The following is a 12,500-nucleotide window of genomic DNA, read 5'->3' as shown; positions in this document are numbered from 1 at the left end:
ACACACACACACACACACACACACACACACACACACACACACACACACACACACACACACACACACACACACACACACACACACACACACACAAACACACACTATCCCAAAGTTCAGATTCTTTGCTCACAATTGGATGAACTGATGAAATTCAAGCCAGAATATCAATAAAAATACTAATTGAAAATATGAATTTGGGGCACGGCGGCTTAGTGGTTAGCACGTTCGCCTCACACCTCCAGGGTCGGGGGTTCGATTCCCGCCTCCGCCTTGTGTGTGTGGAGTTTGCATGTTCTCCCCGTGCCTCGGGGGTTTCCTCCGGGTACTCCGGTTTCCTCCCCCGGTCCAAAGACATGCATGGTAGGTTGATTGGCATCTCTGGAAAATTGTCCGTAGTGTGTGAGTGTGTGAGTGAATGAGAGTGTGTGTGTGTGAGTGAATGAGAGTGTGTGTGCCCTGTGATGGGTTGGCACTCCGTCCAGGGTGTATCCTGCCTCGATGCCCCATGACGCCTGAGATAGGCACAGGCTCCCCGTGACCCGAGGTAGTTCGGATAAGCGGTAGAAAATGAATGAATGAATGAATGAAAAATCTGAATAAAAGTGTTAACAGATAAACGTTTCATCATCACATCATCCCCTCTATCGTTACACTGACTTTTTACTCCACATGTTTTCCTCTGTGGAATTATTACATAATTAACAACAAATAGGATTAAAAGCCTCGGATGTGCTGTACAGCATCTCATCCACAATGTATTCCCACCTCGTACCTGGTGTTCCTGAGATAAGCTTTGGATCAATCGCAGCCCTGAGCTGAATACATGAACGAAGGAACGAACGAATGAATGAACGAACGAATGAATGAACAAAAGAATGCTAAATTATTTTTACTATTAGTGTATATGTCCACCAAATGAATAATAAGTGCATTTAAAAGGATGGATGGATGGACGAGTGGGTGGGTGGGTGGGTGGGTGGGTGGATGGATACTATAGATTGGTACATAGACTCATGGACAGCCCGGGGTGGTGGATGGATATTTGGATGGATTCATGGATTGCTGGATGAATAAATGGCTGGACTGAGATGGATGGACGGATAGATGGATGGATGGATGGATGGATGGATGGATGGATGGATGGAAAGATACTATAGATTGATACATAGATTCACAGATGGACTGATTCAAAATGTTTAGATAAACGGATTAATGAACAGATCATTCGTGTTTAAGTGTATATGAAGAGAGAGCTGAGAGCTTGTGTAGCGCTAAGTGACGGATCGAGGGATGTGAGGACTGATGGAGGTATGAATGGATTGATTTAGAAGGAGAATAAGGAGTGAGTAACTCCTTATTACTGAGGAGTAATTGTGATATTTTGTGTACTGACAGATGCCCACTGCGTCACATGGATGGATGGATGGATGGATGGATGGATGGATGGATGGATGGATGGATGGATGGATGGATGGATGGATGGATGGATAAACTGAGAGAGAGAGAGAGACAGACTGGTGGATGGATGGTCTCTTGGATGGATGAATGGATGGACTGATGCATGGATAGATGGGCTGATGGATGGACGAATAGATGTATGGATGGATAAACCAAGAGATGGACAGACTGGTGGATGGATGGACTGATGTACAGTATGGCTGAGCTAATGGAGTAATGGATGGATAGACTGATGGACAGATAGATGAATGAATGATTAAATAGATGGTATCATGTACACAAACAGACACCCGAACATAGTTCCAGTCCCTCTAGCTTTACATTAAGCAGTTTCTAACCTGTTGGAAACACAAGACGACCCTGGGATTAGTTTTCTGGAAGGATCACAGAGATCATTGTGAGAAAAAAAGCAACAAAATGAAGCCAGTTTATTAAATATACAGAACATATTTAAGAAATCCTTGAAATATTACGATCTCGTCACTTCTGCATCGTCAAATTTGGGTTTATTACCTACGATTATTTTTAGATATTTTGTAATATTTAATGGGGGGTACGGTGGCTTAGTGGTTAGCACGTTCGCCTCACACCTCCACGGTTGGGGGTTCGATTCCCGCCTCCACCTTGTGTGTGTGGAGTTTGCATGTTCTCCCCGTGCCTTGGGGGTTTCCTCCGGGTACTCCGGTTTCCTCCCCCGGTCCAAAGACATGCATGGTAGGTTGATTGGCATCTCTGGAAAATTGTTCGTAGTGTGTGAGTGTGTGAATGAATGAGTGTGTGTGTGTGTGTGTGTGCCCTGTGATGGGTTGGCACTCCGTCCAGGGTGTATCCTGCCTCGATGCCCCATGACGCCTGAGATAGGCACAGGCTCCCCGTGACCCGAGACGTTCGGATAAGCGGTAGAAAATGAATGAATGAATGAATATTTAAGAAATCCTTGAAATATTACGATCTCGTCACTTCTGCATCATCAGATTTGAGTTTATTACCTACGATTATTTTCAGGTATTTTGTAATATTTCCACTTCTTTGTAATGATTTAATGTCCTTCAGGTTACCGATCGCCTTACAGGACCTCGCAGCGTATCTTTCATTTTTACGACATTTTCCTGCAGATTAGATTTATATTCAGGGCATTTTGCAGATGCTCCTCTCCTGAGTGAATAATACAACTGGCTCGTATTCTCGATTAAAATGAAAGGAAACAAATCAATTCTCATGCCGGTGCAAATAGATTTAGGGTTAAAGATTTCAAAAGCAAAAAGCCTGTAATATGAGAGAAAAAGAAAGAAACAGAACCTTTTATGTGAAGGTTTACTGCCGGACGATCGAGACGTCCCCAGGAAGCTTTTCTCTACTTCGTTGTTAGAAAACAAGCAGATTGTTTGTTGCTCGTCTGTTTGGCTTGAAGACCGACCGACCCTGTCAGTTTAGCCCCGTCCACACACACACACTCTCATTCACTCACACACTCACACACTACGGACAATTTTCCAGAGATGCCAATCAGCCCCCCCCCCCCCCCCCCCCCCTGACATACACTGAACTCTAAAGTTAAGGAAAAATAATAAATAATAAAAAAAATATAACATTTCTCAACAAAATGAGATTTCATTGTTTATACCAAACAACCTTTTAATGGCTCGATTGAACAAAGAAGCGTGAGCGTGCTCAAATCACTCAGAGTTATAGAGTTAACACACCAAATCTACAGAGGATCCGATTGGATGTACAGTACTGGTCTCTGATTGGATGTACATACTGGTCTCTGATTGGATGTACAGTGACTATAGTATTTTATATAGGGTGATTAAAGCATGCACGGTTGAATAGTGCAGTGGTTGCAAAACAGCCATCGACCGTGTTCAATCGAAGCATCGCTGCAATTAACAACAAAAACGCTTAACCTGTTTGCTTTGCCGCTCTAGAGGATTCGCCTGACGCTCTTTTCTCACAAGTGTTTAAATGTCAGTGTAATTGCTGCTGTCTCACACTCTCCACTCTGATATTCAAGACTACTAATCAAGGTTAAATGCAGATCTCATTGACCGGCACTGTAAAGACTCGCCGTAAACGCTATCGGATCGTTCAGGCTTTTACGTTGGAGCGGCATTTAAGGAGCGCGAGGATGTGAAGATTTACTCAGATTACACACTGGAAAACTTATTGCTTCATGATTGTGGGGTGATTTTTTTTTTTTCTGATCCATTTGTTAAGCATTAGCAGGAGAATAATCTCAAACATAGCTTTTAAAACCCTTTTGGGATCGATGAAATGTCTTGGCAGTGAAAGTTTTGGGAGTGCCCACGCTAGCCGGAGTAATAAAGAGCAAATGATTCGAAGTGTAAAATGAGTGAATTTGTTAAACGCTCATTTTGTTGCGCTGTGCAGTGCGAAGCATGATTATAAAGATTTAGATATTTTAGAATGTGTGTGTTAGAAAGAGAGAGAGAGAGAGAGAGAGAGAGAGAGAGAGAGAGAGAGAGAGAGAGAAGAGTCTCTGTGGGTGGTTGTAAATCAGCAGGAACCTTTTACCCTGAAATCATCCTGTCTTTAGAGAGACACTGACAGAGAGAGAGAGAAATGAGAGAAAGAGGGAGTTAAAGTGAGAGAGAGAGAGAGAGAGAGAGAGAGAGAGAGAGAGAGAGAGAGAGAGAGAGAGAGAGAGAGAGAGAGAATTTGAGACAGAAAGATACAAAGAGAGTAGGACAAAAACAGTAGGAGGGACAGAGAGAATGTGTGTGTGTGTGTGTGTGTGTGTGTGTGTGTGTGTGTGTGTGTGTGTGTGTGTGTGTGTGTGTGTGTGTGTGTGTGTGAAATAGAGAGAAAGAGAGAGAAAGAGAGATACAAAGAGGAAAAAAGAAAGAAAGAGACAAAGAGAGGGACGAGGAGAGATAGAAGCGAGTACAGTACATGAGATAGCAAAGACAAAAGGGGAGACATCTAAGAGAAGTGGAGAGACAGACAAAGAGAAATATACAGAGAAAGAGAGAAAGAGAGCAAATGATATCAAGAAAGATAAAAAAGACAGAAAGAAAGACAAAGAGAGTCAACAAAGACAGGGGAGTGCGTGAGACAGAAAGGAAAGATAGAGAGACAGAGAGAGAGAGAGACTGGAGAGAGAGAGAGAGAGAGAGACAGAGAGAGAGAGAGAGACAGAGAGAGAGAGACAGAGAGAGAGAGAGAGAGAGAGAGAGAGAGAGACACAGAGAGAGAGTGAGAGATAGAGAGGGAGAGAGACACAGATATAGATATATAGATAGAGTAGAGATATATAGAGTTATAGATATAGATAGAGAGAGAGAGATAGAGATATATATAGTATAGATATAGAGTAGAGATATCTGTAGACTATAGATACTCGATATATCTCTCTCTCTCTCTCTCTCTCTCTCTATCTCTCTTCTCTCTTTCTCGTCTCTCTCTCTCTCTCTCTTCTCTCTCTCTCTCTTCTCTCTTCTCTCTCTCTCTCGCTCTCTCTCTCTCTCTCCTCTCTCTCTCTTTCTCTCTCTCTTTGTCTCTCTCTCTTTCTTCCTCTCTCTCTCCTCTCTGCTCTAGCTCTCTCGCTCTCTCTCTCTCTCTCTCTCTCTCTCTCTCTCTCCTCTCTCTTCTCTCCCTCTCTCGCGAGCGTGCGTCGTCTACTCGCTCTCTCGACGCGAGAGCTTTACTCGAGGCGCGACGCTCTATCGACAGCGCTTCGACGCTCTCATCTTGCTCTCGCGAGCAGTCTCTCTCTATCGCTCTGCTCGAGCGCGCTCTCCCATATCACCTGGATATCGCCCTTCTCTCTCTACTCTCTCGCTCTCTCTCTACATCGCTCTCTCTCTCCTCTCTCTCTCTCTCCTACTCTCGCTCTCTCTCGATCTCCTCTCTCTCTACTCTCCGCTCTCGTCCTCCGCACTATCTCTCCCTATCTCTCTTGCTCTCTCTCTCTCTCTCCTCTCTAGATCTATAGCATATACCGAGAGAAACCCGCTAGTAGAGAGAGAGAGAGATTCTCTTGTCTTCCTGCAGTAAAGGCTAATTACTTCTTAAGGGAAGTGCTGAAGGATAATCAGAGACGCTGGATTGATGCTGCTTGCTGTTGCTGGGCGATTTACTTTACTGTCACGGATAAAAGCTTCTCCTTCACCTCTCCAGGCTGTGAGGTGGAGTTCCCTCCACTGTCCTCTAACTGAACTGTGAAGGAGAAAAAGTTTTCACTCCCATTCAGATCAGAAAGCATGAAATGAAGCCGTGATCGTCACCGAAGTCGAGCGTTTTCTCCTGCAGTTTGTAGACGACAGGAAGCTTATAGAACGACTGTTAACCTTCTCGTGCTCTTCATCTCTTTCTGTGTCTTTCAGGTTTCATTTACACATGTGGTGGGACGTTAAAAGGAAAAAACGGGACCATAGAAAGCCCCGGATATCCACACGGATACCCCAACGGAGCGAACTGCACTTGGGTTATTGTAGCTGAGGAAAGGAATAGAATTCACATCGTTTTTCAATCCTTTGCCGTGGAGGAGGAATATGACTTTTTATCTTTATATGATGGGCATCCTCATCCTGCCAACTTTCGAACAAGGTACATCTTTCTTCTTCTTTTATGTCATGCAGACAATTTCAGATGCAACCTAATTGTATGAAATTGTATGAAGATGCTATGAACACTTTATGATGACTTTATAACCCATTATAGCTTATAACTGCACCTTTTCAAAGAGAATGATGCTACATGACATAATTCATTACAGCAGAACACACATAACATGTTTAGAGAAGTTTCTAGACCTAATTAATTCACTTCTATGAAGGCTATATGTATGATGACTTAACATGTTATAATGCATTCATAAGGTGTTATACATGTCATTATTATGTAATTATTTGCAAAAACATTAGTTTGTAACACTGTTCATAATACATTTATAAGTTGTTAAAGAATGCAAAATCCTGCAAGCAGAGCTTATAACATATTATGTACTCATTATGTCATCTCATAATAACTGTTTATTCTTTTAGCAATTTATAAATTAATCATCAATAATCCTACACACTATTTATTTTTTTGTAAATACTTATGATAATATATATTATATATATAATAATTCCTTATGAATGCATTATAACATGAGATGGATGTTTCAAATGCTTATTACAGATATGACTTTGATAGAAAATGTTACCAATGAATCATTTTAAGCTACTGAAGAAAGCCTACTTGAAATATTTTGTTAACACTGTACTTATTGTTTATATGTCTGCATAATACCTGCATAAGCTTTTAATAACAATTGATGATAATTGGAAAAAAAAAAAGACAGCTGGCACTTAAAGGAATAAACCTGGATAGATCTTTCGGTAGGTTTAGTTGTGTAGTTCATGTAGCTTTAGTTATGCACAAAGTGTTTATTATGTAGCCTTATAAACTCTGCCATTAATAAAATCATATCATTATCATAATGTTCGTAAGGCCGAATAACACCCGCATAAGTCTTTTATTACAACTGATCAAATTTGAAAAACAACCAAACAATTTATTTGACATATAGCACTTTTAGAGGCATAAATCCGGACAGAACTTTATAAAGGTTACTTACATTTTTATGACATGATAGATGTTATTTAGCCTTATAATCATTGTCTAAAAAAACTTTAATGTTCATAAGGCTGCATACCACCCGTATAAGCCTTTTATTACCACCGATCAAATTTGGCTAAAAATCAATCTTTATGACAGCTGGCATTTACATTTTTATGATTTTTATGAATTGTTTATGTAGATGTTATGTAGCTTTATGAACAAGGAAAATCATATCATAGTATATTCTAGCACTTCATACACATGGCAGTATTCTACACAGTTACAACATGAATTATGGGACTGAATAAGAGACACGTAAGATGGCTTTATTTCAGCGACTTTTTCACTAAACTGCTTTCAACAATAAAACAATGTCAGCTGATCTAACTTCCAATTTGGAAAGTTTCCACAAAAGGAGAAGGTGACCAGGTGAAGGCACGCTAAGGCGCATGCTGCTCGACAACCATAAACCTGCCCTGCACGCTAATTGCTCTCATGCTGAGCTCATTTTTGGGTTTCAGAGCCTGTGACACGAGAGCAGGAAGTGCTGCCAACGTTCTGATTTTTAGCCATAATCGCTAATCACGCCAATAAAACCCTGCCTGCTTTGAAGCATCATTCGAACGTAGCCTTTTACAGACTATATTTAACTCGCTGTAATTCTGCACCAGACCTCTGCAGGTGAACGTCACGTGTTTACTGACATGAAAAATCTGCAATCCAGCCTGTAAATTACAAATAAATAGCAGCACCTCATAAAGAGTTATGCTAATTGTTTTGCTAAACACTTTTAGCCACTTTTAGCCTCTCTCTCTCTCTCTCTCTCTCTCTCTCTCTCTCTCTCTCTCTCTCTCTCTCTCTCTTTACAATGCTTCTCATCTCTCTCTCTACTACTCTCTCTATCTTGCTTGTCTTCTCTACTCATCTCTCCATCTCATCTCTCTCTCTCTAGCTTGCTTGCTCTCTCTCTCTCTCTCTCTCTCTCCTTCTCTCCCTCTCTCTAGCTTGCCCTCTCTTGCTCTCTCTCTCTCTCAGTCCCCTTCTACCTTTCTCTCTTTCTCTCTCCCCCCTCTCTCCCTCTCTCTAGCTTGCTCACTCTTTCTCTTCCTCTCTCTAGCTTGCTCTCTCTTGCTCTCTCTCTTTCTCCGATTCCCCCCTCTCTCCCTCTCTCTCCCTCTTTCTCTCTTTCTCTATATCTCTCTCTCTTTGTCTCTCTCTCTCTCTTTCTCTCCCTCTCTCTAGCTTTCCCTCTCTTGCTCTCTCTCTCTCTCACTCCCCCTCTACCTTTCTCTCTCTCTCTCTCTCTCTCCCCTCTCTCCCTCTCTCTATCTTCTCAACATCTTCTCTTCCTTCTCTCTATCTTTCTCTCTCTTCTCTCCTCTCTTTCTCCCAACATTCCCTCTCCCCCCTCTCTTTTTTTCTCATCTCTTCTCTCCCGTACTCTCTATCTTTCTCTCTTCTCTTCGCACCTCCCGCCCCCTCTTCGCTACCTTTCTCTCTCTCTCACCCCCCCTCTCTCTCACACACTCTCACTCTTTCTCTCCCTCTCTCTAGCTTGCTCTCTCTCTCTCTCTTTCTCCCACCCCCTCTCTCACCCCCGACCCCACCCCTCTCTCTCTCGCTCTCTCAACCTCTCCTCTCTCTCTTCATCTCCTCTCTCTCTCTCTCTCTCTCTCTCTCTATATATATATATATATATATATATATATATATATATATATATATATATATATATATAAACAACAAATAAGCCTTCTACGTATCCTCGACTGAAATCCTTTGAAAGCTTAAAAAAAAACACCCTCTTGAAAAGAGCAGCATTGCCACAGCAGCAAATTTGCTCCTAATTAGGGACCAGTGTAATTACGGTTAAGCCTTTTACGGCAACAGGACTGAAAGAGGCCCTGCATGTCCTGTATCACGAGCGTTAACAGGCCACTAATGAGGGAGGAAGTGCTGAAGTGAACGAAGGTCCTGGCAGTAAATCAGCCTGATCAGATCACTCTGTCCACACGCTGATGCTGCTGGAAGGTAATTACGTTTCCTTTGTGTGCATGTTTGTTTATAAACCCTCTAATCCATGTTGGTACATTTCAAGGAAGTCACCGTTAAGGGCGGGAAATGAAAAGGAATCGCAACGTCAGATTGCAATTGGCGTCAGATTCTGCAAATTTGCTCATTGCTGTTTCTAGTTCTGTTTTATGCTTGAAAATACAGGAGGGAATACATCCAGAATTCCTTGATGTTTGAAATTCAGAAAGTGTCATAGCAACCTTATGTCACTGGGCATGAAGCTGACATCAAAGTTTGTCAAAGGAAGCGATCGGACAGCTGACACCTGAAGGAATAATCCTCTGACAACAACACTGGCAAAAGAAGACCTCTTTATTAAAGCTGACACCTTAAAGCTTTATAGACGTTTGTGTATGCTACGGACATACAGAAGTCTACATAGAAAGTGTCATAACAACCTTATGTCAAGTGACTCAGATGTTTTATCTACTGGACATCAGTCTTGTAAAGGAACCGGTCCTTATGTAAATACTTAATGTAAATACATACAATATTGTTGTATGTGACGCATGCAAATAAGCACAGAATGTGTCATAGCAACCTTATGTCACTGGGCATGAAGCTGACATCAAAGTCACAGGTCAAAGAAAGCAGTCTGACAGCTGATACCTGAAGAAATAAGCCTCTGACAGCAACACTGGCAAAAGAGGACATCTTTATGATAGCTGACACCTTAAGACTTTATACATGTCAGCTTAAGAAGTGTCATAGCAACTTTATGCCAAGTGACGCAGATTTTTCATCAGTTGTACAGGAGTACTGGCAAATGAAGCAGCCTTTTGGTCATCTGGCGCCTGAAGCCTTTATAGATGTTTCTGTATGTTATGTACATGATAAGCGTTTTCAGAAACTGTCTTAACAACCTTATGTCAAGTGACTCAGATATGTTATCAGGATGGAAGAAGCCTCTGACAACAACACTGGCAAAATAAGCTGTCTTTATGATAGCTGACACCTTCTGAGTTTATAGACTGGTGTGTAGGTTCAGCTCAAAAAACATCATAACAACTTAATGTCAAGTGACACAGATTTTTTATCAAGTCAACTGGTAAAAGAAGAAACTAATACCTGAAACATTGATAGATGTTATTAATTATGTTCATATGCAAGTCAGCTCAGGAAGTGTAATAACATCCTTATGTCAAGTGACTCAGATGTTTTTGTGAGCTGGACATCAGTACCGGCAAATGAAGCTCGCTTTATAATAGCTGACACCTGTGCCTCTTTTCCACCGGAAAGAACCGGGTGCTGGTTCAGAGCTAGCGCTAGTGCTGGTTCAATGTTGGTTCCACTGGCGAACCTTCTAAGAACCGGTTTGCCTTTCCACCGGCTAGAGAGCATCACAGCGCCGAGTGTGACGTCACTGTATACGTGTCACGTGTCACAGCAACGTTACTGCAGCAGCGGCAAACATAAACACAACAACAATGGCGGATGTTGATTTACTGTTAATGCTCATGGCTTTGCGAACCTACATTGGCATCCAAACGCGGCGAATAAAACGTGTACGTGCGGCTAAGTGTAATCTGTATAAACGGAGGTTGTAATCGATAAAGTACATAACGTTATTTTATCATTAACACAGAAAAAAATTTAGTCTTAGCATGTAGCCACCTACTATCATGTGTGCTGATAATGTATCATATCGCGATAAAGTAAAAATGTATTAAACATTAGTATACTTAAGGTACATTATTAAATGCGCTAACAGTAGCCCCGCCCACAGCTCCTGACGCAAGCGGTTCTTAAGTCTAGACCAGCAACGTTTTGGTGCTACTTAAGAACCACTTTTCCTGGTTCAGAGCCGGTGCTTTGGCGGTCGAAACAGAAAGAACTGGTTCTAAATTAGGCTCCGAACCAGCACTCAAACTGCCTCGGTGGAAAAGGGGCACTGGATCCTTTGTAGATGTCTGCTTACATTACAGACATATGGAAGTCAGCTCAGAAAGTGTCATAACAACCTTTTATTAAGTCAGCACCTCAAGGTATAACCCATTATAACGCGTAACGCGTAAGTTTATGAGTCGTCACATCAGGAATAAACAATCAGCCATCGTGATCAAAAAATAATTTCATCTCAATTCTTTTTCCATCGAAACAGCTACATATTTTGCTCTTTATAAGTCAGCGCCGCTCTGAAAAGTGGAGGTGTGTGTCTGAAGAGTCTTTTACAGATGACAGAAACTTGCGTGCCGGTTCCTCGCTCGTCTAATGGAGACAAAAATAGAACCCGAGCTCCTTTTTAGTGTCTGAGAGCTAAATAACTTTCAAACGAAAGACCGAGGCCGGCTAATCTGTTACTTAAAATCCCAGCTTGGTAGGACGCACTATTCATCACAACATGCCAGATATTAATAGAGAAAAAATAGAAGTGCAGAATGCTAAAAAAAGAAAAGTGCTCTTCTCGCTCCTCAGATGAATGCGGTAACGCAATCGACCTTGACCGGTTTGGCGAGGATGAAATCGAGGCAGACTTTAAAACGTACACGGTGCATTTTTCCAAAAGTATCTCATGGATTTAAATGTGTTTTATGAGCGAAGCTCGCCATAAATCGATATGTTCTCTCTCTTGGGGTAAGTGTTCAGTTCATTATTAGAGATTATTATTAAATGATTGCATTCGAGGGTTAAAATGCAGGAGAGAATGCCAGCGGCTCTGCTTCTCATCTCACTAAGGTCTATTTCAGACGTGATAACCTTTTTATTTAAAAGTTGAATGGTTTCGTAAACAGCTCATAAGCTCTAATAATTCTTTACAAAGCTACAGTGAAGTGCTTCAAAAAGATCTGTCCATGTTTTTTCTTTCAAGTGCAAGCTGCTTTTTTCACATTCGATCAATTGTAATAGAGGAATTATGAGGGTGTTATTCAGCCTTATGGACATTATGATACGATGTTATTAATGACAGAGTTCATAAAGCTACATAATAAACACATGGTGGTTTCAGCTGCAACTCCCAGGTTAATATTAATGCACTCTTTAATTATAAATAATACACAGGTAAGATTTTTTTCAAATGCCGTATTCATGTATACAGTATATTAAATACATTAATAACCTTTCATAATGCATTCGTAGGGCATTGTATACTGTAAATAATTATAATTATCTAAAAAAAAAAAGCGTTATAGCAACACCTTACTGTATATTAAATGGAGGAGTTTGTTTTTTTTTCATTTGAAATCCAGGTAACACTTTTCTATGAAGGCAATATTCATGTATCATAACCTACAAATATATACATATCCAGTCATACTGCATTCATAAGCCATTAAATACTGTACATAATTGTAAACATTTACAAAAAGGCAATAGGAAATTTAATAGAAATGCTTGTTAGGCTGAGTATATATATATATATATATATATATATATATATATATATATATATATATATATAT

At 41.0% G+C, this 12,500-nt stretch overlaps 1 protein-coding gene across 1 annotated transcript in view; it reads left to right on the top strand.

Moving 5' to 3' along the window:
* Nucleotides 1-12,500, top strand: part of csmd3a (CUB and Sushi multiple domains 3a) — a 252,962-nt gene that overhangs the window by 17,651 nt on the left and 222,811 nt on the right. The window contains exon 2 of the mRNA XM_047808368.1: nucleotides 5,805-6,027. Coding sequence (XP_047664324.1) covers nucleotides 5,805-6,027 — 223 coding nt within the window. The remainder of the gene's footprint in view (nucleotides 1-5,804; nucleotides 6,028-12,500) is intronic.

Source organism: Tachysurus fulvidraco, chromosome 25 (genome assembly GCF_022655615.1).
Source record: "Tachysurus fulvidraco isolate hzauxx_2018 chromosome 25, HZAU_PFXX_2.0, whole genome shotgun sequence".
NCBI classification, from domain to species: Eukaryota; Metazoa; Chordata; class Actinopteri; order Siluriformes; family Bagridae; genus Tachysurus; species Tachysurus fulvidraco.
The sequence above is the reverse complement of the archived record's forward strand: the minus strand, read 5'-3'. Positions and strand labels throughout refer to the sequence as shown.